The sequence below is a fragment of the Diabrotica undecimpunctata genome, chromosome 8 (assembly GCF_040954645.1).
Source record: "Diabrotica undecimpunctata isolate CICGRU chromosome 8, icDiaUnde3, whole genome shotgun sequence".
NCBI lineage: Eukaryota > Metazoa > Arthropoda > Insecta > Coleoptera > Chrysomelidae > Diabrotica > Diabrotica undecimpunctata.
In genome coordinates this window covers 2,350,445-2,373,290 of record NC_092810.1, presented here as the reverse complement: position 1 = coordinate 2,373,290, position 22,846 = coordinate 2,350,445, and the positions used below count along the sequence as shown (strand labels likewise).

The 22,846-nt window shown below is 34.8% G+C and overlaps 1 protein-coding gene across 1 annotated transcript in view; it reads left to right on the top strand.

Annotated features, from left to right (window-relative positions):
- bgm (acyl-CoA synthetase bubblegum family member 1) overlaps nucleotides 1–22,846 on the top strand; it is a 33,139-nt gene that overhangs the window by 3,237 nt on the left and 7,056 nt on the right. The window contains exons 2-3 of the mRNA XM_072542309.1: nucleotides 13,113–13,190; nucleotides 21,856–22,063. Of these exons, the coding sequence (XP_072398410.1) occupies nucleotides 13,163–13,190; nucleotides 21,856–22,063 (236 nt within the window). The 5' untranslated portion in view covers nucleotides 13,113–13,162. The remainder of the gene's footprint in view (nucleotides 1–13,112; nucleotides 13,191–21,855; nucleotides 22,064–22,846) is intronic.

Sequence of the window (22,846 nt, the reverse complement as noted above, 5' to 3'; positions counted from 1 at the left end):
ATAAAAAGTGAAAATCGACAATTTTATTTGATTTGGAAATGCCTTTTATTCAAAATGTTTGTATTTATCTTGAAACAAATTATATCTTTTGTCGCTATACGCACATATTTTCTATCGTTTTTCTCCCACATTTATACAAGCCTAATTTACTTAAAAAATCAATTAATTCAGTTCTGGAAAATATATATGCAAAAAAATAATAATTTTTGATGAGCAGAAGAATTAGATAATATGATGATCTGTTACGGGAACTGTTCTACTCATTTCTGCTGTAATCGCGACCATAAGTTCTTGTATTTTTATATACATACAGTTAGTACAGTATAAAAACCGATGCACATCATTATCTACGTCAGAAATCCAAGTTAACATTGTTGCCACATTACAAAAAATTTCTGAATTCATTTTAAATGAAATATATCAAATAATTATTGCAGAAGTGGATTATACAACAAAAAAATTAATATTCAATGTAAATAAATAAAAAAATTGAAATAGAAAACAAGAATTAAGTAATAATCTTACTTTAACAACAATTTGAGCCGCTTGTTTAGTATAAAGAAGTAAAATAGAATAAAAAAAAACAGCACTTTTATCATTACTTACTTACTTTGAAATGTTTTGATACAACTAGATTTTCGAATGTTCATCAATCTTTTTTCTTCGGCTTTATCTAAGTTTAAGTTTTCTGATCGATACATTACACTTGTGCATATGAGGATTTTATATAAGTAATTCGGCTTTAGAGAAGGTCTTTTCACCAAAACGGCATTGACAGAAATCGTCACACGCCTCACACAAAGTCTAAACGACGGAAAAAGTATCCTTAGGCATCTTCCTCGATGTTCAAAAAGCCTTCGACCAAGTCTGGCATGCTGGACTCGCTAAGAAACTGTTGAACATCGGCTTGAAACTCGCATTCGTTAGACTTATCCATTCATATGTCTCTCAACGTCTAATCACGGTTAAAGTGCGAGGTCACTTCTCTGATTCTTTTACTTCTACAGCAGAAGTACCATAAGGTTCAGTGTTGGCTCCCATATTATACACAATTTACAATAGTGACTTTCCCAATCCACAATACACTAATACAACCATTTTGCTCTAAGCAGACGATGCAGCTCTCGTAACAATATCACGAGACATAGACTCAGTACTTAGGTTTGCTCAAAATCACCTTAACCTGGTCGACAGGTGGTGTGGGAGATGGAAAGTAACACCAAACCCAAATGATTCTCTTTAGACATCCAGTCTCAGCCAGTTCACCACACCCATCATATCCAAAAGACACAACCTTAGACTTTGGGGTGACCGACTACAGCTACGCGACCGGATCGAATACCTCGGTGTGGTGTTTACACAAACACTAAACTGGAGGACCGATCTGAAAATAGCCTGTAACAAGGCTAGGAGCACACTCGGTCTACTCAAATGATCTTTGTGGTAAATTCGGAAGAACACATCCACAATCACTCATACACACATATAAAACATTTATTAGGCCGGTCATCGAGTATAGATCCAACATCTATATGACGATTCGCGGTCATCTCACACAAAAACTGCTGGCTGGAGAGGAGAATCCTGCGTAGAGTGAACAACAAACGCCGCGACTACCCCTCCGCCCTTATCCATCATCTGTCGAATATCCAGCTGATCAATGAGAGGCTCTCCTCTCTGAGCAAGAGTTATACAATCAAAACCATCCGAGGCCAAAACTTCAGAGCCATCGGCAATGTATTCAGACGAAAACCTAAACCCAAAATCCCCTTCCTACCTACAATACTACTGACCCTTGCCAGTAACCTGCTGAATACATTGACATCGAGGAGGCAACTTCCCTCTACTATCGTCGCAATAACTTTTATATGCTCACTTCGAGCTTGCCTAGACAGGGGAGGGATCGGTTTTCTGTGGTTTCCAGATCCCATTCACAATGACACCTGTCTATTGTAGAAGATACAGCTGCAGCTGCCCGCGCGCGAACCGCGATTAAAAGACCGTTAACCAGTACCCCTTTCGCTGCTGATTGTCCATACGCTCCTCTGACGACAAGTCAAAGAAGTAACCCACCAGTAGAACACACAAAGCCAGCGAAAGAAAAAACACCACCCAACAAAACAAACCACGTCCTGAAGAAGTGAAAAACCTAAAACAGGACACCGAAACATCAACCAAAGGAAAACCATCCCAGAAAAGGAACAATGATACAATGCGGTACTTGCACTGCATTCTAACTGTGACTTCATTTCAGTGTACTTGGCTAAAATATTCTAAGAAGGAACAGACCTACGATAAATATTTAAATATTCTTTGTTGGTATCATGTGACGTCACTTACTGTGACTCGGATGACGTACATCGGTATTTACATTTTACGAACTGTAAATATATATATATATATATATATATATATATATATATATATATATATATATTGTATACAGAAAATTTATGTAGTGGTTTAGTTTCCAATTGACGGTCAAGGATACAATAGTTTCGTCGAAATTTTTAAACTGAATTTCAAACTTTACAATTTAAATCTCGAGCTCTAATCAGTTTTCTATTGTTTTTAATTTTGACCTTGGCCAATATAATAAACGATATCGGAGGGATGACGTAACACACGACAGGTTCCTTTTCGTGACTATGTACCTTTTTTTTGTCACTTTTTGATTCTTATAGTATGTTCTTAGGATGATATAAAAAGAATGAGTATTAATATAAGAGGGGTAAATCAAATTGTGTTTTGCGTGAGAAAATCTAAACGGAACTTGGAATCGCAAGGTGTTCTTGCAGGATTTAGACGAGATTAGTCTGATGCATCTTAAGTCAGTTTGTTTTAAGTCATTTTGACCAGTTCATAGTTCATTTTTATGCTGCACAAACAATCGCTACAATGGGTTGATCCAAATACGTTTCTTAATATTTTTTCTATAGGCTTCATCTGTAAACATCTTTCTATAGGCTTCATTTTTTTTCCTTTGTTGCATTCTTGCATTCATCGTCAAACCAATGATTTTTACGGACACAAATTTCTGTTCCTATCTCCTCTTTCGCTGCTGCTTAAACCCATTTCCCTTATACCATTCCCGGCTGAAACATTCTTAAAATAAACAACTTGATAGACCAGAACTTATTTTCAAAAAAAATTTAAAAATTCCAAAATATTCCATATTTTGGTCCATGGGTGTATAATTTGTGGAAAATGTATTTAGTTTAATAAATCCATGGAGGGGAGAAAACTAAGCCATACGAAGCGTGGTAAGTGGAGATTTTATTGTTGAGAGACTTTTTGTTTACGGACCCGAACAAGTAAGTCAGTAAGAGAACCGTTTTAAAAAAATTATTACCTTCATTCTAATAACCTATAATGATTATTCGTGTTCGTTATTAGATAATTAGGTGTAATTATTAAGCTACCAACAATATTATCTTATCTCTTGCAATAATATGTACGCAGTGATTTTTTAATAACACCACATAATCAACAGGTAACGATTTTTACGAAATGAGGAAAAATATTTTAGTCCTTGATGGGATTTTGATTGTTGAATGGTACAAAGATTGGTTTCCTCGTTAATATCGGTAATTAGTAAGTCAGCATTTTTGGTTTTTATTACCAGGAGAAGCATTTATTAGCATTGGTGTCTTCTGCATTACACAAAAGATTGCTGCTTAGATTTTTCAAGTAAATTGAAGCGAATTTTGAAAGATTTAACTGTTTTCTTATTTATAAGTTAACTATCATCAATTTATGAATATATATGTTCCCCTATTTTACGCATTATAAATTTATTTCCCTTCTACGGCATTCTCGATAGTACTTGATTTTAAGTCAAGTACTACCTATGCTTGATTTGGACTTGGTACAGTTTTCATGGCAAAATATTAAAACGATCTTTATATCTTGGTATTATAGTTTATTTTTATGAACGAGAGAGTAATTAGCATAATTTTAACTGGTAGCTCCGACCACTCCATGGGCGTGCTCAAGATTAATTGAAAAATTACTTTGAATAATTGTAAAAAATAAATGAATTATTTCAGTGTTATAAAGTGTTATGTGTATGTAAACAAAAGTGACCTCTTTTATCACACACTATATTAGAACTGACTGGCCTACATTAAAAAGGGTTTTAAAAAATTCACATTTTTTTTAATTTTTGAAAATTACAAAAGAGAAAAAGAGTTTTTAAAACCGTCTAAGGTATGTTAAATAGATGAATAAAAATATTAATATAAAACTTACAGCTACTTGTTACAAATCCAAATCAGATTCAGAAGATGAACTTTCAGAACCAAGATTTATAATAACTGGCTCGATCATTTTATCAGTAATATTGTCCAGCTTCCACATTTTTTCCTCTTCTTTAATAGTGTGATTTACTGCCTTTTCCCAGTTTTCAGGTTTTACATTATTTACGGCCTCCAAAAACAACTGTTTAACATCATGAATTTTAAAAGTGGTATTTTTTCTTGAAACTTCACTCTTTATCTGTGCCCATACCAGTTCAATCGGGTTTAATTCACAATGATATGGTGGGGATCTAAGTACTGTCATTCCACGATTTTTGGCAATTTCATCAATTTCGTATTTTTAAAATTTTTCTTTATGAAGGGCACACAACGAATAAAGTTCCTTTCTTATAGATCCGGGATGGTACGTAATATTTTTTGAACTCAGCCAATTCTGCAAGTCTTTTTTTAACCACTTGGTTGTGGGCAGTCCTTCTATAAGTCTGGAGTGATAACTTGCATTATCCATTACTATTACACAGTTCTTAGGAAGAAGATCTATCATTTGTTCGAACCATTCTTGAAAGACATCAGCGTTCATGTCTTCATGGTAGTCACCGGTACGAGTTGATTCAAAAGTTAATAAACCACCTTCAACAAAACCGTCTGAACTGCCAATGTGTACTATTATCAGCCTGCGTCCCTTTCCTGATGGTGGGTTTAAACCAGTAGATAAGTTATTTACAAAAGCGTGCCTTTGACTTGTAACAGTTTCATCCTGCCAAAATTTATTTGGTGTATGACCCTCGTTGATCCATGTTTCATCAAGATAAAATATTTTTCTTTTTTGGTTTCTCATTTCCTTTATGGTTCTTAGAAAATGTCTTCTCCATATGACAATATCGCTTCTTTCTAATAAAATAGACTTTCTGGGATTCTTTTTCCAGCGGAAGCCTATTTCTTTTAAAAGTTTCCATAACGTACTTCGACTCATTTCTGGGTAATCCTTATCATCTCGAACTGAGACAAGAACTTTATCCAATGTTGGAAATTCTTGTCTAAAGAAGAATTCATGCACTTTCCGTCGAAGTCCTTCTTTAAAATGATATTCTATTTGAAATTTTGGTTTCCCTGGAGCATTACGTGGCATTTGAAAACTACCACATTTCTCTTCTTTAATAACTCTGTAAATCGTAGATTTCCCAACACCAAGTGTACTGCTAACTAACTCAACGGTCTCATCAACACTTTCACATAAACGTTTGTCTGTAAATGATTTAAAACAATTAAATATTAATGTTTTTTCATTAACTGTTAGAGGACCAATTTTTCGGCGTTTACACGGCACTTCCAAATTTTCCATAACACTAGTATACACAATAAACTGCACCTTGCAACTGAAGTACCTACTTTTAGTGAACTGTTAAGAATTTTGAATACGTCACTTGGACCTTCCTATATACAAAATGGAAAAACCCACTATCACATTTTCTGTGGAATAAGTTTAGAAGGTAATTATCTAGTCAATTACTGTCGTAGATTCCTGGAATTAAAGAATTAAATGTTTGATTGTTGAAACCCTTACTTCGTGGAATGCACTCATTTCAGATAAAATAAAACGTTTTATTTTATCTAAAGAATTAAACTTTATTTTGCAAATAGGCAAAGAATTAAACTTTATTTTGCAAATAGATAAAATAAAACGTTTTATTTTATCTAAAGAATTAAACTTTATTTTGCAAATAGGTAGGTACTTATTAAACTTTTATTGGTTATATATAACCAATAAAATAAACATCTTACATTTCTTGCAAATTCATTAGTACCTGTTAACCTCCATCACTCCGACACTGGCAACCTTATTTAGGGATTAGTAACCCTCACAACTATTGTATTCTATTCTGCTCCAACCTTTATACCTGGTGGTCATACTCAATTTAAAATTGTTTTCCTATATACTTCTGTAAACTTGTTGACAAATATCTGTTTTTCATTGAGTCACCCGTATCAACAGTTTAGGGATTTGCATACATAATTTATTGTTTTATTACTCTCTCATACATAAAAATACACTATAGTACCTTGTCTTCTCCGTTTTCGATATTATCTTAAATATCGGCTCCCACAACAAATTATCTTGTTTATAAGCACAGCTTTTTTACCGTACTTCTCGAAAACGAAGTCTAATTCGTGCAAAATTTTCTACAATTTGTCTCTTGTTACGTTTGGCAAAATTTAGTTGCTATTAATGTGTACTTCATCTTCTTCTTAGCTGTCTATCGTCCACTTTAGAATAGAAATATGCTTTATTGTCACTATAATTTACAAAATTTACTAAAATTACATAAATCGTCAATATCACAAAATAAAAGATACTAAAATATACAATCCATTGCAAAATTGTAACTAAACCGCAAATTGCATAATAAAACCTTACGAACTGGTTTACGAATAAGTTTAAGTAGCTGCATGTGATACCCAAATATATATAAAAATACTTTAGTTGCTGGTACCTAAACGTACTGTAATTTCTTAGTTATTCGTTAAGAAACTCTTCCACTGAATAATATGGTCTTTCAGATAGATAGGATTTTTTCAATTTACGGAACTTAGGAAAGAAGTTTAAGTTGCAAAGGGAAATGGTTGTATAATTTTTTGCCGAATATAATACAGATTTCTTTACTCAGTGGCCGGGATCTGTAAATACACATCAAAGGTTGAATTTCTGGTGGAGTAGCCATGATTAGGTCTTGCTGAAAAAACATGTAGGAAAGAGTTAAAAGCCCGTGATTTTTGAAGTAGATTCTGCAATGTGTTATTCTACTGAGGCCAAAAAGATATCGTGTTGCTCTACTTTGTAATTTAAAAATAACATTAGATTGGTCAGCTGTATTAGAATAGAATATGTTATTTTGGAAGATGCTAAATTTTGTTCTTTCGAAACAGATCTTATTGCATAGCAGACTGAGGCTATTTTCTTACTTAACAAATCGATATGAAGGGACCGTTTAAGGTTGCTGTCTATAAAAATACCAAGAAATTTTACAGAATCAACGATACTGATCTGGCTGTTATGAAGAAGCAAGGATTGAAGAGCTCTTTTATAGGATAATGCTACTGTCTTATCCACGTTAAAAGAGAATAAATTAGAGTCGTACCAAGTTTTTATTTTAAGTAGATCAGAAGTGTGATCTGCAAAGCTCCATTTGAGTTTGGAAATTTTTGTCGTGATATCCTCGACCTGATCTTACCTCTTTCTATCTGACAATGATACCCAACATTGCCCTGTCTGTTGTGGCTAGTTTGTTCACATTTGCCTCTATTATGGTCCAGGTTTCACATCTATATGTTATTATAGGAAGGATGAACTGCTTGAACACTTTGCTCCTCAAGTATTGAGGTATTTTGCGGTTCTTCTGTATCTAACTGAGTTTTCCAAATCCTGCCCATTCCAGACTTTTCGTAAATACTAGTTCTATTTAAAATTGCGATTAAACATACGGAAAAACTAGTCAAATACCAGGATTTCGCGAAGTCCTGAAAAATATTTATTTTCCTGGACTGATAAAAAAGGTAGCACTTGCAGAAGAAGAAGATTCAACAAGTAGTCAAATAAATAAGTGTTTAATATTCAATTCCATTGGTAGAAAAAGGATTCATTGCTTAAATTGATCCAAATGTACAATAACTTTTGTAGTTCTATAATACAAACAGCAGTAAATAGGTTTTTGGAATCGTACCATGCACCAATGATAAGATACCAAAGTTCAAAATATAAACATTAATAATATAATATTAACTGTAACCTCGAAAATGTTATTTTTATCTTTAGATTGTAGAAATAATTTTCACGTTTGAGATATTTTAATAATTTAGAGTTTCTTAAGCAAAATAATATTGCGTATCTACATTTCGAATCAGTTTTCTAATTTTAAATGAAGTCAAGAGCTAATGGTTTTAACAGAGAATCGGTGAACATGTTTTTCGATCTTCTAGAGAGTGAAAGAAACTTCTAGTTGGCTTGAAAGGTAAAAGGCAGATTGCAGCACCGACTGCAACAGAACGAGGGTCAACAATGACAATAATATGTTGTATGAGTGCTGATGGCAGATTCGTATCGCCTATGGTTATATTCTCCCGCAAAAACATGTTTGATAATGCACCTCCTTGGTTCGGTGGGAAAATGCCCCCTCTGGTTGGGTGCAAAGCAACTTATTTCGTGACTGGTTTTTACAGTTTATTGAAAATGTTAAGCCATCTGCAGAGTTCCTAGTGTTGTTGTTATTTGATGGACACTATTCACAAGAAGGGAGATATAGCACACCTGGAAAGATACAGACCAATCAGTCTCCTTAACCATCTTTATAAATTATACACCCGAATAATAACGAACAGATTAGAGACAAAGCTGGATTTTTACCAACCTCGGGAACAAGCCGGTTTCCGCCCTAATTACGGCACAAACGATCACCTGCAGTGCCTAAAAACCCTGATAGAAAAAACTAACAAATATAACCGTCCCTTGGCATTGATATTTGTAGACTTTAAAAAGGCGTTTATTAAACCATAAGTCTACATTCAGCAACTAATAAAATAAAGATAAAAAGGGGAGTCAGGCAAGGTGATACCATGTCACCAAAGCTGTTCATTACCGTTTTTGAGTATGCATTTAAAAGACTAACATGGCAACAGAAAGGAATATCCATCGATGGAGAAAGATTAAACCATCTACGTTTTGCGGACGATATCGTGCTTCTGTCAGATAATCTGGAAGAGATCAAAGACATGCTCCAAGAACTGAATTACATACTACAAGAAACTGGGCTGGAGATAAATTTCGAGAAAACCAAAATGATGACCAATATGGTTCCCAGCGAAGAGATACAGATCAATAACAACAAGGTAGCATTAATCGATAAATACACATACTTGGGTCATGAAATCAGAGTAACCAGAGACAATCAAACCTGCGAGCTAAATAGACGAATCACGTTGGGATGGGCGGCATATGGAAGGATGAGAGACATTTTTAAAACAAATACCCCAATTCACCTGAAAAGGAAGGCATTTAACCAATGCATCTTACCAGTCTTGACCTACGGAGCAGAGACCCTAACTTTAACGAAAGCTACTGCCGAAAAACTGAGGGTAACACAAAGGCGAATGGAGAGATCAATGCTGGGCCTGACCTTGAAAGATCGCGTGAGAAATGAGGAGATACGCCGACGAACTGGCGTAGACGATATTATACTGCGAATCAATAAACAAAAGTGGAGGTGGGCTGGACATGTTGCTAGAATGGAAGACGGAAGATGGACGAAGAGATTATTGGAGTGGAGACCAAGAGCCGACAAGCGAAGTCGAGGCAGACCACCCACCCAATGGACCGACGACCTAAGAAGAATAGAAACAAACTGGATTGCAGCAGCTAGAGATAGAGAGAACTGGAGACGTTTGGAGGAGGCCTATATCGAACAATGGATGTGAAAATGGGGCTGGATGATGATGATGATGACTATTCACATACACGAAACATCGAAATTGTAGAACTAACCCGGCGAAATCATGTCGTCATAGTATGCATACTACCGCATACAACAAACAAACTTCAACCGTTGGATAAAACGTTTATGGGGGCACTAAAAACCCATTACAGTGAAGCTTTTCTCGTTTGGATGCGTCATAATAAGTGGCGGCTAGAACCCAATGATATCACAAAGCAATATTTCCTTGCAATCGGAGACTTTTCACAGATGTTGATTTCATTGCAGCTGAACTGCAAAAGGAGCCATTAACTGCCTTCGATGGAGACGAGAATCGTGTATCGCCTGGTTTTAATTCACTTCCCGTTTCATCGTGTGCAACACCAGAGCCAATTTTGCCTGTTAATATTACTCCGGTTCCCAAACCAAAAAGAAAAGTGTCCAATAAAGGTTGCAATGTTTCTTACGTGGCTATTATCACCAGTTCACCTTACAAAAGTGAATTAAAGGAACTTACGAAAAAAGAAAAGTTACACAATGAAATTCTCTTCTTGACCTCCGAGTCCCGACACCAGAACCAGAGACCAAGAGATAAAAGTAATAATTTGCACTTTGAACCTGATTCATTATTTGTTAAATTATTTCTTTACTACAACATGTTATCAAATGATTTTGACTGGTGCTTCAAATGTATGTTGCTGGGGAAGATGCTGTGGATAGGTGTTGTTTAAGAGTCTCACACCCTGATGCAATTTTAAACCTCATCAATTCACTGAAATTATTCTCATTGCTAAGTCCAGCATCTTCGTCCAGAAACAGAAGGTCATCATCACAACAGCAACAGTCTGTTGCTTTCTCGTGCGTAAATAACGCTGGATATATTTTTTGTCTATGTGTACTTTCAAATTCCATAACCTTTTGTTACAAAGTCAGATAGAACTCCGGTTTAAAAACTACGTGCTATTTTGTTAATTTGTATTATGTTATATCTATTTCGACAAGTTTTTGTCGCCTAGAGGATTATATTTCATGATGCCCCCCTAATATAAAAAAGAGTTTTTATTTGTCTTTCGTCGTTAAAACGCAATAAACTGGAATATTTAAAAAGTTGTTTTTGTCGCTTAGAACGAGGGTCCGAGGTATATTTGTTTGTTTAGGTTTTGTAAACACAAGGGGGAGAGTTATTTTATGGCGTGGAATTTGTAAAATTTAACGCAAATAGGGTCGACATTTAAGTTCCAAGCAGGGCAGACGTGCTACAATGTGAGTCGAGCTAAAGAAGTCCAACAAAAGATTTGAAATGTAAAATCTGGGGCAATTTTTGAATCGAACAAGCGATTCAATTTTTTTGTAATGTTCTCATACCAGTGGACGTGATGATACACTTTGCACAGGCAGTTCTGTCAGAGTGGTCACTGGAAGATTTGAACAGATACTGGAAATTTTTGAAAAGTATTATATAGAATGTCCCCGTCGACAGCTTGATTCCTCCACCAAGTTCCTGTTTCAATCGTTCCTGCCTGAGTACGGAAATAGTTTCCTATTTTCCATTTTGAAAATCTGTCCAAGTAGCTTCCCAGAGATGTAGCAAGTTTTTCCTTTACAAAGTTAAGTGATTATGTGAATTAAGGTAACAATTTAATATATTAATTCTCCCAAGTTATAAAGACAATTTTTAATAATTTGCTTTCATTAAAATAAAAGAATTTGTAATAATTAAAGTTTTATATTATTTTTGTCGTAGCTAAAAAATGTCATATTTTATTCTGTCTTAAGTTATGTTGACATATGACATTTCGCTTTAATCCATTGTTGTTATAAGACAATTTTAATTTGATTATTTTATATAAAAGATATTCCATATGTAAGATAGATTCAATAATATTTTTCATAAAAAGGATATCCATAAAATTTTGATAATATAAATTGGCCATATTATAACCTAGAAACCATTTAAAATTTTTGTAGCAAACTCTTATGTAAACGAAGAACATAAGAAGTAAGTTTTTATTAATTTGGATTATGTTCTTGTAAAATCTGTATTTTTGATAACTGTTTGTTTAAGACAAAAATAAACGTTTAATTTGTTTCTCTGATCTATTTTGAGTTTTATTTGAAAAAGATATTTTTTTTTCTATATTTTTTATGTTCCATAATTATTTCCCTAGTTACAACTAGTGGTTGTAATAGGTATAATTAGGCACCTCAAATGGCGCCCTATATTAAATTTCTTGAGGTGTTTCCGGTTTATTTTCATTTTGTTTGCCCAAGAGATTTGTATAAGTACCCCTTTATTTCTTTTTTTTGTAGTTACCCCAATCCAACCCCCATATCTTCAACTTATCCACGACCCAGCTCTCCAACAATCAACTGAGTGTCGTACGCACTAGTTCCGATTATTTTGTTTGCCCAATCTTGTCCCCCATATTCTTACCCTGTGGTAAGCAAAATAGTCGTTACAAGATTGGCTACTTCTGTGAGTCGAGATATTCTTAGGTCAGTTTATTTTGGCATGGTTCATAGTATCCTGAAATATTGCATAATTCCTTTTTTCAAAATTTTCACTTTTCAAAAAGCAGCAATCCGAATTATTGACTCAGCAGAATATCGCGCCAGCTGCAAACCCTTGTTTAAAAAGTATGGAATTCCTCCTTTACCTTCAATATATATACAAACATCACCTGTTATTAACAAAGAACGCGCACAACAGATAAATTTATAGACACGATCATTCACGCTTAGCGATGACCGTTGGCTAAGATTGGACAAGTGTTGCTTTTACAACAAACAGCATGGACATCTGTTGTTTTTCTAAAAGTATCCGAATTTTCTATGTAGTTTAATTCATCTGGGATTTTTACACAACTGAATGTGGGAGATCGATAAAGAAACTACTGTTCCATGCGAAAAACATAAAAAGTCAAATTTGCAAAAAATAGACATGTGTTGTTTTTCAAGTAAACGCTTTAATTAATATTTGCAAAATATTATTTTGATATCACGGCACTGAACGTGTTAAAAATGTATACCTCTTGGTTTATTTGTTAAAAGTGTCTGGTTTTTTTCTCCTAACAAAAACTGTAATGTTCAACTACTCCCACGGAAACAAAGAGCCGAAAAAGCCGGCTTTTTCCGTGCGAACCACGCACAACAAGTACCTAAAATATTAATTGGCAAAAAAAAGTTTATTTAGTCGTTTTTATCGGCATGATCGTAGTCCAACACAAGCGATAAGTTTAACATCGTCGTTTATTCCGGATTTCAATAAGTTATGAACGAAAACTGACGCATTCGTTCGCCGCGTGGAGTCGAGAGTTATTTCTAACTGATCTCGTGTTTGGATTTACCGCAGATAGTAGTAATATAAGTTTTTTATACCGAGATTTTTTAGGTGGCTGCTGATCGGATGTGGTAGATTTTCCGACAAAAACGACTGACAAAATGGCACAACAAACAGTTTATAGTGAAGGTAAGTAAATTTACTATATTACATCATTAATAACTGTGTTAATTGTTTAGTTAATCCAGAGTTGACATCTGCCACCATACGGTGTAATTTTGCCGCTATCGCTTGTCTGTTTTGGATGATTTTTTCAACAACAGGTTATCGTTTTCATAAGGATAGATTTCTTTCGATTTTATATTATTCTTATTGCTTTTATACTGTAAAGTCATCATCATTATTAGTACTGCAACCGTAGTTGACTCCCTATTATGTATTAGCAATAGTTTGCAGCCTTAACATGCCGTTAGTATAATTTTTTACTTCTTTAAGTCGGATGGAGTCCAAGGTAAACCATTCTCTCAGATTTCGCAACTTTCTCTTTCTGTTATCTTCAATTTTACCATCCATAATCAACTGTAGCAGTCTGTATTACGACACTCTTATGATATGTATTTCCAAAATATCCAAGTTCTGGCTTTTTTTATTTAAATTCTTGTATTACAGTTTCCGTTTTCACTACTTTTCTCCATTCTTATCTGTTTGATTGTCCTTTCTATATTTCTAATTTTCATACTCAAGTCTTCTTCCACTTGTCTCCATCTCAGTTGAGGTCAGCCTCTGGTTCTTTTACCTAGTGGTATCCATTCCGTTATAACTCTTAACGGAATTTGTATTAAAAAGATTAAAAAGGAATTAGGAAGTATTAAAAAGGAAACAGATTTGTTTTCACGTTCAGAACTACTGTGAATAGCCGTCTCTGATGATCAATATTACGGTGAAATACGTATAAGCGGATATACAGACGCACTATATGTGAAATCAAATCTTAACTGTCTTTTTTTTTATTCCGGTATGCTCTTTATGAGTACTAGAAACAAATTCGCTAAGGATTTTTGCTTAGTTGAGGAGATATGTCGTGGAATGCAATTTAAGATTCCCCATCTCTCTAATAACATCTTTATAAACGTCTGTTTTGCCTTGCAATTCTTAGAAGGCACAGATTAAAGCATAAATCTGAATTTGGCTTCGAAAAATTAGTTTACGGGTTTATTGTTGTGTTTACACGGTATAAAAACTAGCGCTTTTTTAGAAGATGCTTACCTGGTAATGTGTTCACTTTTTCTTTTTCCTTCTGTAACTCTTTCTTTGTAGTCCCTTCATTTTGTTCACCAACACTTACACTTCCATCTGCACCATCGAGTTAGATTCTAACTCGATGATCTGCACCATCCACTCTCCTTAAAATTCTAACGTAAAACAATTTTTTTCTAAATACGTTGACAATCTAAATACATAGTAGTCACAAAAACTTTTAATACAAAACCCTTACATAACCTCAAATTTGCAAGGCTCACTGGGTCAGTTGAATGGCAGTTGCAGCGTTTCCATTGGTTGGTTGGAAATAAGCTGTTTTGCATGGACCAGTACAGTGAAAATAAGCTGTTTTGCATTTTTGAATTTCTGGGTAATTCTTATATATTTTGAAGATGTTGGTTAAAACTGACTAAAATATTTTTTTTGCAAAATTTATGTACAGGGGTTAAAAAATGCTGATACCATATGGTGTCAGTGGGCGTTTAAGTTCATTTTATTGCAAAAACTTTCTTACTAGCTTCTTTCTACTTTTTAGATAAATATAGATCGTCCAGCATCGTCTTCTAACCTCTTGGCTGCATTGCTAGCCACTTCTGTATTTGAACGATTGTTTTCCAACTTGATTTCACAGCATAGTGTTGTAACAACTTGTGACATAACATCATACGATATTGGTGACGCTCCTAATGGCGTGCAAAAATATTTAAATACATGACATACCTTTGCATTATTTACAGTTGTCGTACAAATTTTAACATATTATAAGAAATAATTTAAATTCTAATAGAACCTCGTCTCAAAGTCCAAAAAGGTCGGCGTTTTCGACTGTTTTTTATCCGTTAGTTTATAGTTTGTGTTTTCAATGTTTTCATTGATCGAATTCTTGTAGTATTTGTTGTTCATCTCGTATCGATTGATCGGCTGTGTTTTTAATGTCAAATATATACAACTTTCTATAAATAGACTAACACGTGTTTTCGTAACCGAACGGATTGAACCTTAGTCCGGCTCGTATGATTTCCATTCGCTTTGACGATAACGCCGAGATAACATTACGGCGTGGATTTTTTTAAGGTCGGGTTTTTACCGAAAAGCTTGTTAAAACGCTAATTTAATAAACATTGTGTTGCGATATTTATCGCTGTACCAGTGGCCATAAACTAATCTTACTGTTTTCATAACACAATGTCCGTATTGAAAAGATGTTGCAAATATACGAGGGAGAAATGAAAGCTTTCAGTATAATAATATTCAGTTTTTGTAGAGTATTACAGTAGAGTATTTATTTAACTATTATAACAGATACAAATATTATTTGTAGCAAGTCAAAAAAGAAATACATAGTTTTAAAAATGGGATACAAAACGTAACTTAATATATACAAACAAGAACACATATTAAACAGAAATAGAATTATGGCAAAGTTACGGTAAGCAGTTCAGTGAATGTTCTGCAATGAGTCATATATTCTTCTGAGCAGTAAAAACAATTATAGAAGATATTTTTTATAACTTTATCGAAACTATTACAGCTTAGCTGTTTATTACTTTTTGGTAAAATATTGTTAATAGTTATAATTAAGGCAATTTTTATCTGAACTGAGAGACGTAATCTACATCGATTTATTCGTAGGTAGTGACAGTTTCGCGTATTGTGAACGTGGACATCAGACTGCTTTATTAAATGGGCAAGTTTTCTGCGAATTTCAGTTATAACTTGAAATTTCAACAGAGTAGGTACCAGCATAATTTTGAATTTGATAAGGAAAGGTCGGCAGTGTTCTAGATAACTAACTCCTGTTAAAATCCTGATAGCTTTCTTTTGTATTCTAAAAATTTGAAGTGCATTTGTTGAATTGCTCCATATGATTAAACCATAGTTTAGGTGAGAGTGGAAGAAAGAAAAATATGTCATTTTTAATGTTTCAAAGTTGACAACCCTTGCTAAATTAACGCACCACTCATATTTTTCTCAATAATTTTTATTTATTGATAATTTACTGTACGACAAGTTGCCTATGGACCTTGTTTGACAGTGACAGTTGTTATGTAAGCTAATAATAGTCTTTTTTTAACAATAATTTGTATTAAACTTCGTTTTAGACTAAAAGTGAGTTAAATTTTTCATTAAAAGTGCCGATTAAAGCAAAGTGCTTGTGACAAACAAGCTTTTTATTGTGATATTTTTCATCATAAGCGTGTTTGGAAGTTCATTTGCATAAAAATCAAATAAAAAAATGAACCGACAAAGAAATTTGTCAATGGAGGAGCCAATGCGAGCATCGACTCTCCTCGATGAAGGATATTCAATGCGATACGTTGCAGGTTTGTTAGGAAGACATCATTCCAGCATCAGTCGCAAGGTAAGGCGATATAATGAAACAGGGTCGTACCATCGAAGACCAGGGCAAGCGCGAAAACGTTGCACTAATCAAGTTGATGATCGTTTTTTGAGACAACGTGCTTTCAGAGATAGGAGAGTCACCAGCAATTTGCTAAAAAATGAACTAGCAGATGTTCAAAATGTCGCGATATCATCTCGAACAGTTATAAGACGTTTACATGAAGCAGAATTGAGCAACAGGAAACCGGCCAAAAAACCCATGCTTACCAGAGAACACAGGGTTCAGAGATTGAATTTTGCAAGATTGCATCAAAGTTGTACCATCGGTGATTGGAAACGAGTTCTTTTCTCCGATGAGACTAGAGTAAGCCTAAAAGCTCCAGATGGTCGTGAGCGTGTCTGGCAAAGGCGAGGAGAAAGGTTTGCCAGCTGCAATATCTCTCCTAAAGTACCTTTTGGTGGTGGCTCTAAAATGTTTTGGGGGGGAATTTGCTTTGAAGCTTGTACGGAGTTGGTTCCCATACGTACGAGGTCTATGAATGCCCATTATTACTTAGACAACATTATTATCGACCATGTAATGCCTTTTGCTCTGTTTCTTGGACCCAATTTTTTATTCATGCAAGACAACGCTCATCCTCATGTGGCTCGACAGGTTATTGGCTACCTAAATTATGTTGATATTCCATTATTAGAGTGGCCACCTAACAGTCCGGACATGAATCCTGTAGAGCATCTATGGGACTATCTCAAAAAAAAGATTCGAAGTCGTAGACCCCCTATTGCCAATCACAACCGTCTCATTGAGGCCGTTATTGAAGAATGGGAGAATATTCCGCAAGCTTTTGTTGAACATTTGATATCAAGCATGCCTCGACGCATAAATGCAGTGATAAGAAGTAGAGGAGGGCCTACACGGTATTAGTGTTGACCCAGATGCATTTTATTGTGTTACTTTACTATTTTTTTTTTCTTTTTGTAATTTGGAGTTATGCTACCTTATTTACGCATTTCCAGCAAAAACAAATTTTTAAAGAAACAATAAGGCAAATTAAGGTCATGATGGACTTATTTAAGTCACGTTGGACTTATTTGTAGGTGTTTATTATTATTTCAATGTAACTTAGTTCTATTCTGTGTTCATATTGTAAATATTTAGATTAATTAAAGTGGTGCGTTAATTTTGTCCAGGAGTTTAGTTGGCTAATAACAAATAATGAACTTGATAGCTTTTTCTTAAGTTGTCAGATATGAGCCGAACAGTTGAGTCGATTATCTATGGTTATTACAGTTAAAATGACAGTGGCAGTGGCGCCATGCAGCTTGCTACGCCTCGGCATTAAAAATAGAGCTTGTTCTACCTTTTGCTACGTGCTACTTGCATTTTGCATGTGTGTTTGTTAAACAATTTAAATATGGAAGACAGTCCAGAATTTAATATTCGTTTTGTCTCATTAATTGAGAAATTTCCAGGTATCTATGGAAGGAATTTTTTAATTCTTTAAATACAATAAATTTACTATCCATTTGTATCTCTTTCCAATAAGGTTGTACCTAAAACTGACGTTGCGGGGGAGTTTTGTTCGTATTGTTGACGTTTAAAAGCGTTAGCATAACTTGCATCCTCAGAGGACGATATTTTGAATTTAAATATTATGCTACTGGCAGTAGCATGCTATTAGTGCTTTTGCTAGTGCCATGCCCGTGCTATGTCACTGCCATGTTACATGTCACGCCAGTTTGGTGGGCGCTCTCGCTAAGACCGAACCTTGTAGGACTCCATGTTTCACGGATAGAAAATCGGAGAGATGCCCTTTACAGACTACCGCCTGGTGTCTGCCACATAGATAAGAAGTTATAAGCTTAAGAGGGATATCTCTGATTTCATAGTAATTTAATTTGTGGAGCGAAATGTCGTGTAAAACGCAGTCAAAAGCCTTCGATAAGTCGCAAAGAGAAATGCTATGCGATTGCCGCGTTCAAACCCCTCAATCACCTCGCTCACAACATTAAATACCGCGTTCGTAGTAGAACGAGCTCTTCTCTTGAGAGACCTCTTCTTCCACAACGGGACGAAAAAAAAAGAAGGACTTGCTCGGAGAAGGATAATTTCTATATTTGAAGTGGACATCGACATTAATAGTGGGAAGAGATATAATTATACTCTCTGCAATTGTAGTAAACAATTGATTTATTTCGTCTAGAGGTAGATCAGGTTGCACCGAACTGGATCTTGTGTTGTTTCTTTCGAAATTTCCTATTTTCCAGCAATCTCTAGGTTTATTATTGGAATTAGTAATAAAATTGCAGTAAGCTGACTTTTTAGCAATTTGTTATTGCAGATTATATTCAAATTTTTGTTGGTTATTTACTTTAAATAAATCGGGATCCTTAGTGGCATCTGCAAAGTGTTTAATAAGAGAAAGATTAGATCTGTAAGACCTTAATTCATTATTAAACCATTGCACGGGTATTTTTTAGCAGTTTGTCGTACTTTTTGTTAGTCGAAAATGCTTTAATATTAAATTGTTATAAGTTTCGGTAAGAAAGACTGTTAAAAAATCTGTATTAGCTGTTCAGACTGTTCATCTTTGTATTAGCTAGCGCACGTTTAAGCTTCTGTAAACCAGAAGAAGTAATAAACCGTTGAAATGTTTGATTGGTGTCAACAAATTTATACTCAGAGTCAATAAATAAAAATTGAGCTGGATGGTAAGAAAAACAAGGTTCAAATACGCCCACTCTGTAGATAGTTTCAGAAAAATTTGTCGATGCAACTACTGGACTGGAATTTAACAAACTGTTTGTTTATATCTAGACAAATATAACTACTCTAATTTCTACAAGGTTTCTAATTTCTTTAGTGTAACTCAATTCCCCATAAAAAGGCAATAAACTTCCACTTCTAATCGTTTATCACAAGCAAAAAAATTGTTTGCGATCTGATAAAAAAAGCTAATATCATACAGCATTAATATTTATTCCAATTTAATTATTTTTAATAAGCAATCAAGTAAATTATTAATTTTAATAAACACGTGATTAAATCCACGTTTTTGTCTGTTATTTCTACTTTGTGATAATTACATAAAATGCCTTGAAAATGATTTCTGATAAAAAAAGTATAAGTCGTGTGTCCAGAAAAACATTAATTGGTATTAAAACTTTTTATTGACAGTATATTTTGCATTTCCGTGGGAAATAATACCACGATAGTTATGTATTTTTTAAATAACCAGTGTATTTACATAACAGTTGTTCTTCTATTCCCGTACAGTAAAAATGGGGTGAAATTGATCACTCTAAAATTATTATTCATTAAAAAATATGATAGTAAATTATAAAATTCACTACATGTTTTTTACTAATATGATTCAACAAGATCTATATTAAATATTTCTCCATAAAAAAATCTTTTTTTGATTAGTATTTTGACTAAAAACTGGATGAACAATTTTCTTTCTTTGATGTCATCCTTCTTATAAGCAAAATATTCAACCCCTTCACTATTGTCAGACTCATCCAAGTTAAACGTTTCACTTTCTGTTTCATTATCACTTGGTGGCTTTTCTTCACTATCGCTTTCAGTTTCATCAGCTTGTTGAGCAACAACACATTTTCCTGGCTCTACATTAAGTTTGGTTCGCTTAATATTTCGCTTGCATGGTACAGCTGAATATTTTTTCTCCTTTAGATAATGTACCAGAAGGTTGTCGATTTGGCCATCTATTTCTTCATCTTCTCTAGGTAATTTATTTAAAACTTTCTCGGGGTAAAAGGGTAAATGTTCGTGGTTGCAAAGGAGGAAACAATAAATTGTTTTATAGCGCCGTTTTAGTCCGCTGTTTTTGTTATTTTTTCCATGTGCTGGAGGATATAGTTTAACAATTTTGTAAAATCTTTATCTATTGTGGTTAATGTGGGGTGACAGTTTTTCCAATCACTAAAGAGACGAAAAAACCGACATCAAGTGTCAAATGTGTTGAGTTTTTGACCAAAAAGCTCGCATTGTTTTGTTCGCATAAAGATATCACCTCATCGGTAAAATGTGAGGATATATTATCTCCTATGATGATTTTTCGCCCTTCAAGACATTTTGCATGTGGTAAAAAGGTCAAAGTAAACCAATCCGTTAATATCTGTGAATCCATCCATTCATAAGGATGCGATTATATCGAGAACCTACGGAGCAGCATCTGTCAGTACAGCAAGCTGATCCTTTTGGACCATTTTCAGTCCATTTTAACCACATTTTTTCTACTTTATAAACTATAAATGGTGGTTTTAGTCTCTAATCATTTTGTGGCATCTTTTGTAAGGCTCCAGCTTTCTACTCCTCAGAGGAGGACACTAAAGACGTAACATCTAGGAATCCTTTGCGTATATTTATACTTAAAGATAAGTTGCAGAGAATCTTCCTAAGGCTGTTATGTGAGCTTCTGGCTTTTTCAATACGAGTTTTTATTTCGTAGCTGTGATCCCAAGTATCCTTAATAGAATATTTTTTCCACTCTTTCTAACGTTGTATCGTCTATTGTAATTTGGGCGTTTATGTTGGTGTTCTTACTAATAATCATTCTTTTTGTCTTCTTGCAATTTAGTTTTAGGTCGTATTTGTACATGCTTCTACAACGTTATCCATCATCCTTTGGAGTCCCTGCGCACTATCTGCCTCCAACACTGTATCGTCTGCATTTTTTTTTATTTATCCCTCCGAAGATTTTTCTAAGCACGTTTCTTTCTCAGATCTTTACTTTCTTTTCTTCTTGCTGGTTCATAATCCACGTTCCGCTGGCATACATCGCTGTGGGTCTGATTATAAACATTTTTTCCTGATATATCCCTTCGTTTAGAAACGCCACTGGCTTTTACGCTTGCATTGATAAATTGGTGGAGGAGCCGGTGCATATCGCAGAAAGACTGAGATCAGAGGAGAAATTGTAGGGAAAGTGTAATGACTCGGCTTAAGATAACTCGGACAAGGACGACGAAAATACTTGTTTTTCATTTAACGTTTCTAATAATGGGCCATGTCGGGTCGTCGACACTTGCAAACTTCTATACGATCGTTACGTTTTGCAAAACAAAGAAAAAACCATCGCATTCTAAGCTAAACTCTGAGCACTTTACGGCCGTCATGCGCATTATAAGACCGTTATTCTTTAGAGTAACTTTAAAAATACGCGCCGTCGTGACAGGTACCTTAAAACTGTTGCTCTCCTTATAGTTATTAGATGTATTTTCGTTTCAGGTCCGAATCAAATAATTCCTAGTGAAAGTTACGTGTGTACCGATCCCAGTGGAAGCGTTCGACTCAGAATTCCAGAGAATGGTAAAGCCATCGAAACTATTAAGCCCATATCAGTGCCCGGACTCCTCGAAAAAACTGCCAGGGATTACCCCGATAAAGTAGCGCTCGCCAAAAAGGTTAATGGTAAATGGGAAACCGTCAATTTCAAGTAAGTGTTTTTCCTTTTTATTATTATTTTTTTGTCTATTTTTTACTCTTTGTATTACATATTTAGTTGGTCTCACATCTCCTGGTACTCCATCCCTTTGGTACATTTCCAGTCTCCTTTAAATTATGGGCATGACAACGACTACTAAGAATAGTATTGTAGCCAGTAGGGGGTCAGAACTATAAAATGTTAAAACCGCCGGTGAAATAAAACACATGTGCCTGCTACGAGTATACGGCAGGAAATATACGTCTACTACTGGACATAGACTCCCCTAAATTCCTACATTCTTCACGATTTTGTTCTCTTTGTTACCAATTTTTGGTGATACGCCTGATGTCGTCAGCCCAACGTGTAGGTGGTCTTCCTCTTTTACGTTTGTCTGCTCTTGGCTTCCAATTTGTAATCTTTCTCGTCCATCGTGAGTCATGCATTCTCGCTACATGGCCTGCCCAAAAGACAAAAGGTTTCTACGAGAAACAACCTTCTCCAAAGTGGGGTGCAAACCCCCTGGTCTTGAAGACAACAGCTGAGGCCTTATGTTTCTCAACAGGAGAATATGCTTGTCCCGTCTGGGGTAGATCTTCTTCTTCTTCTTCTCCAAGTTCCGCTCCTATCGGAGATTGGAAATCATTCTGGCAATTATAATAATAATTTTGTGGGTTACGCGCCTGAATAGTTCAATTGAACTGCATCCAAACCATTCACGGAGATTGCGTAACCACGAGATTTTACGTCTTCCTACGCTTCTTCTGCCTTTGATTTTACCCTGCATTATATTCC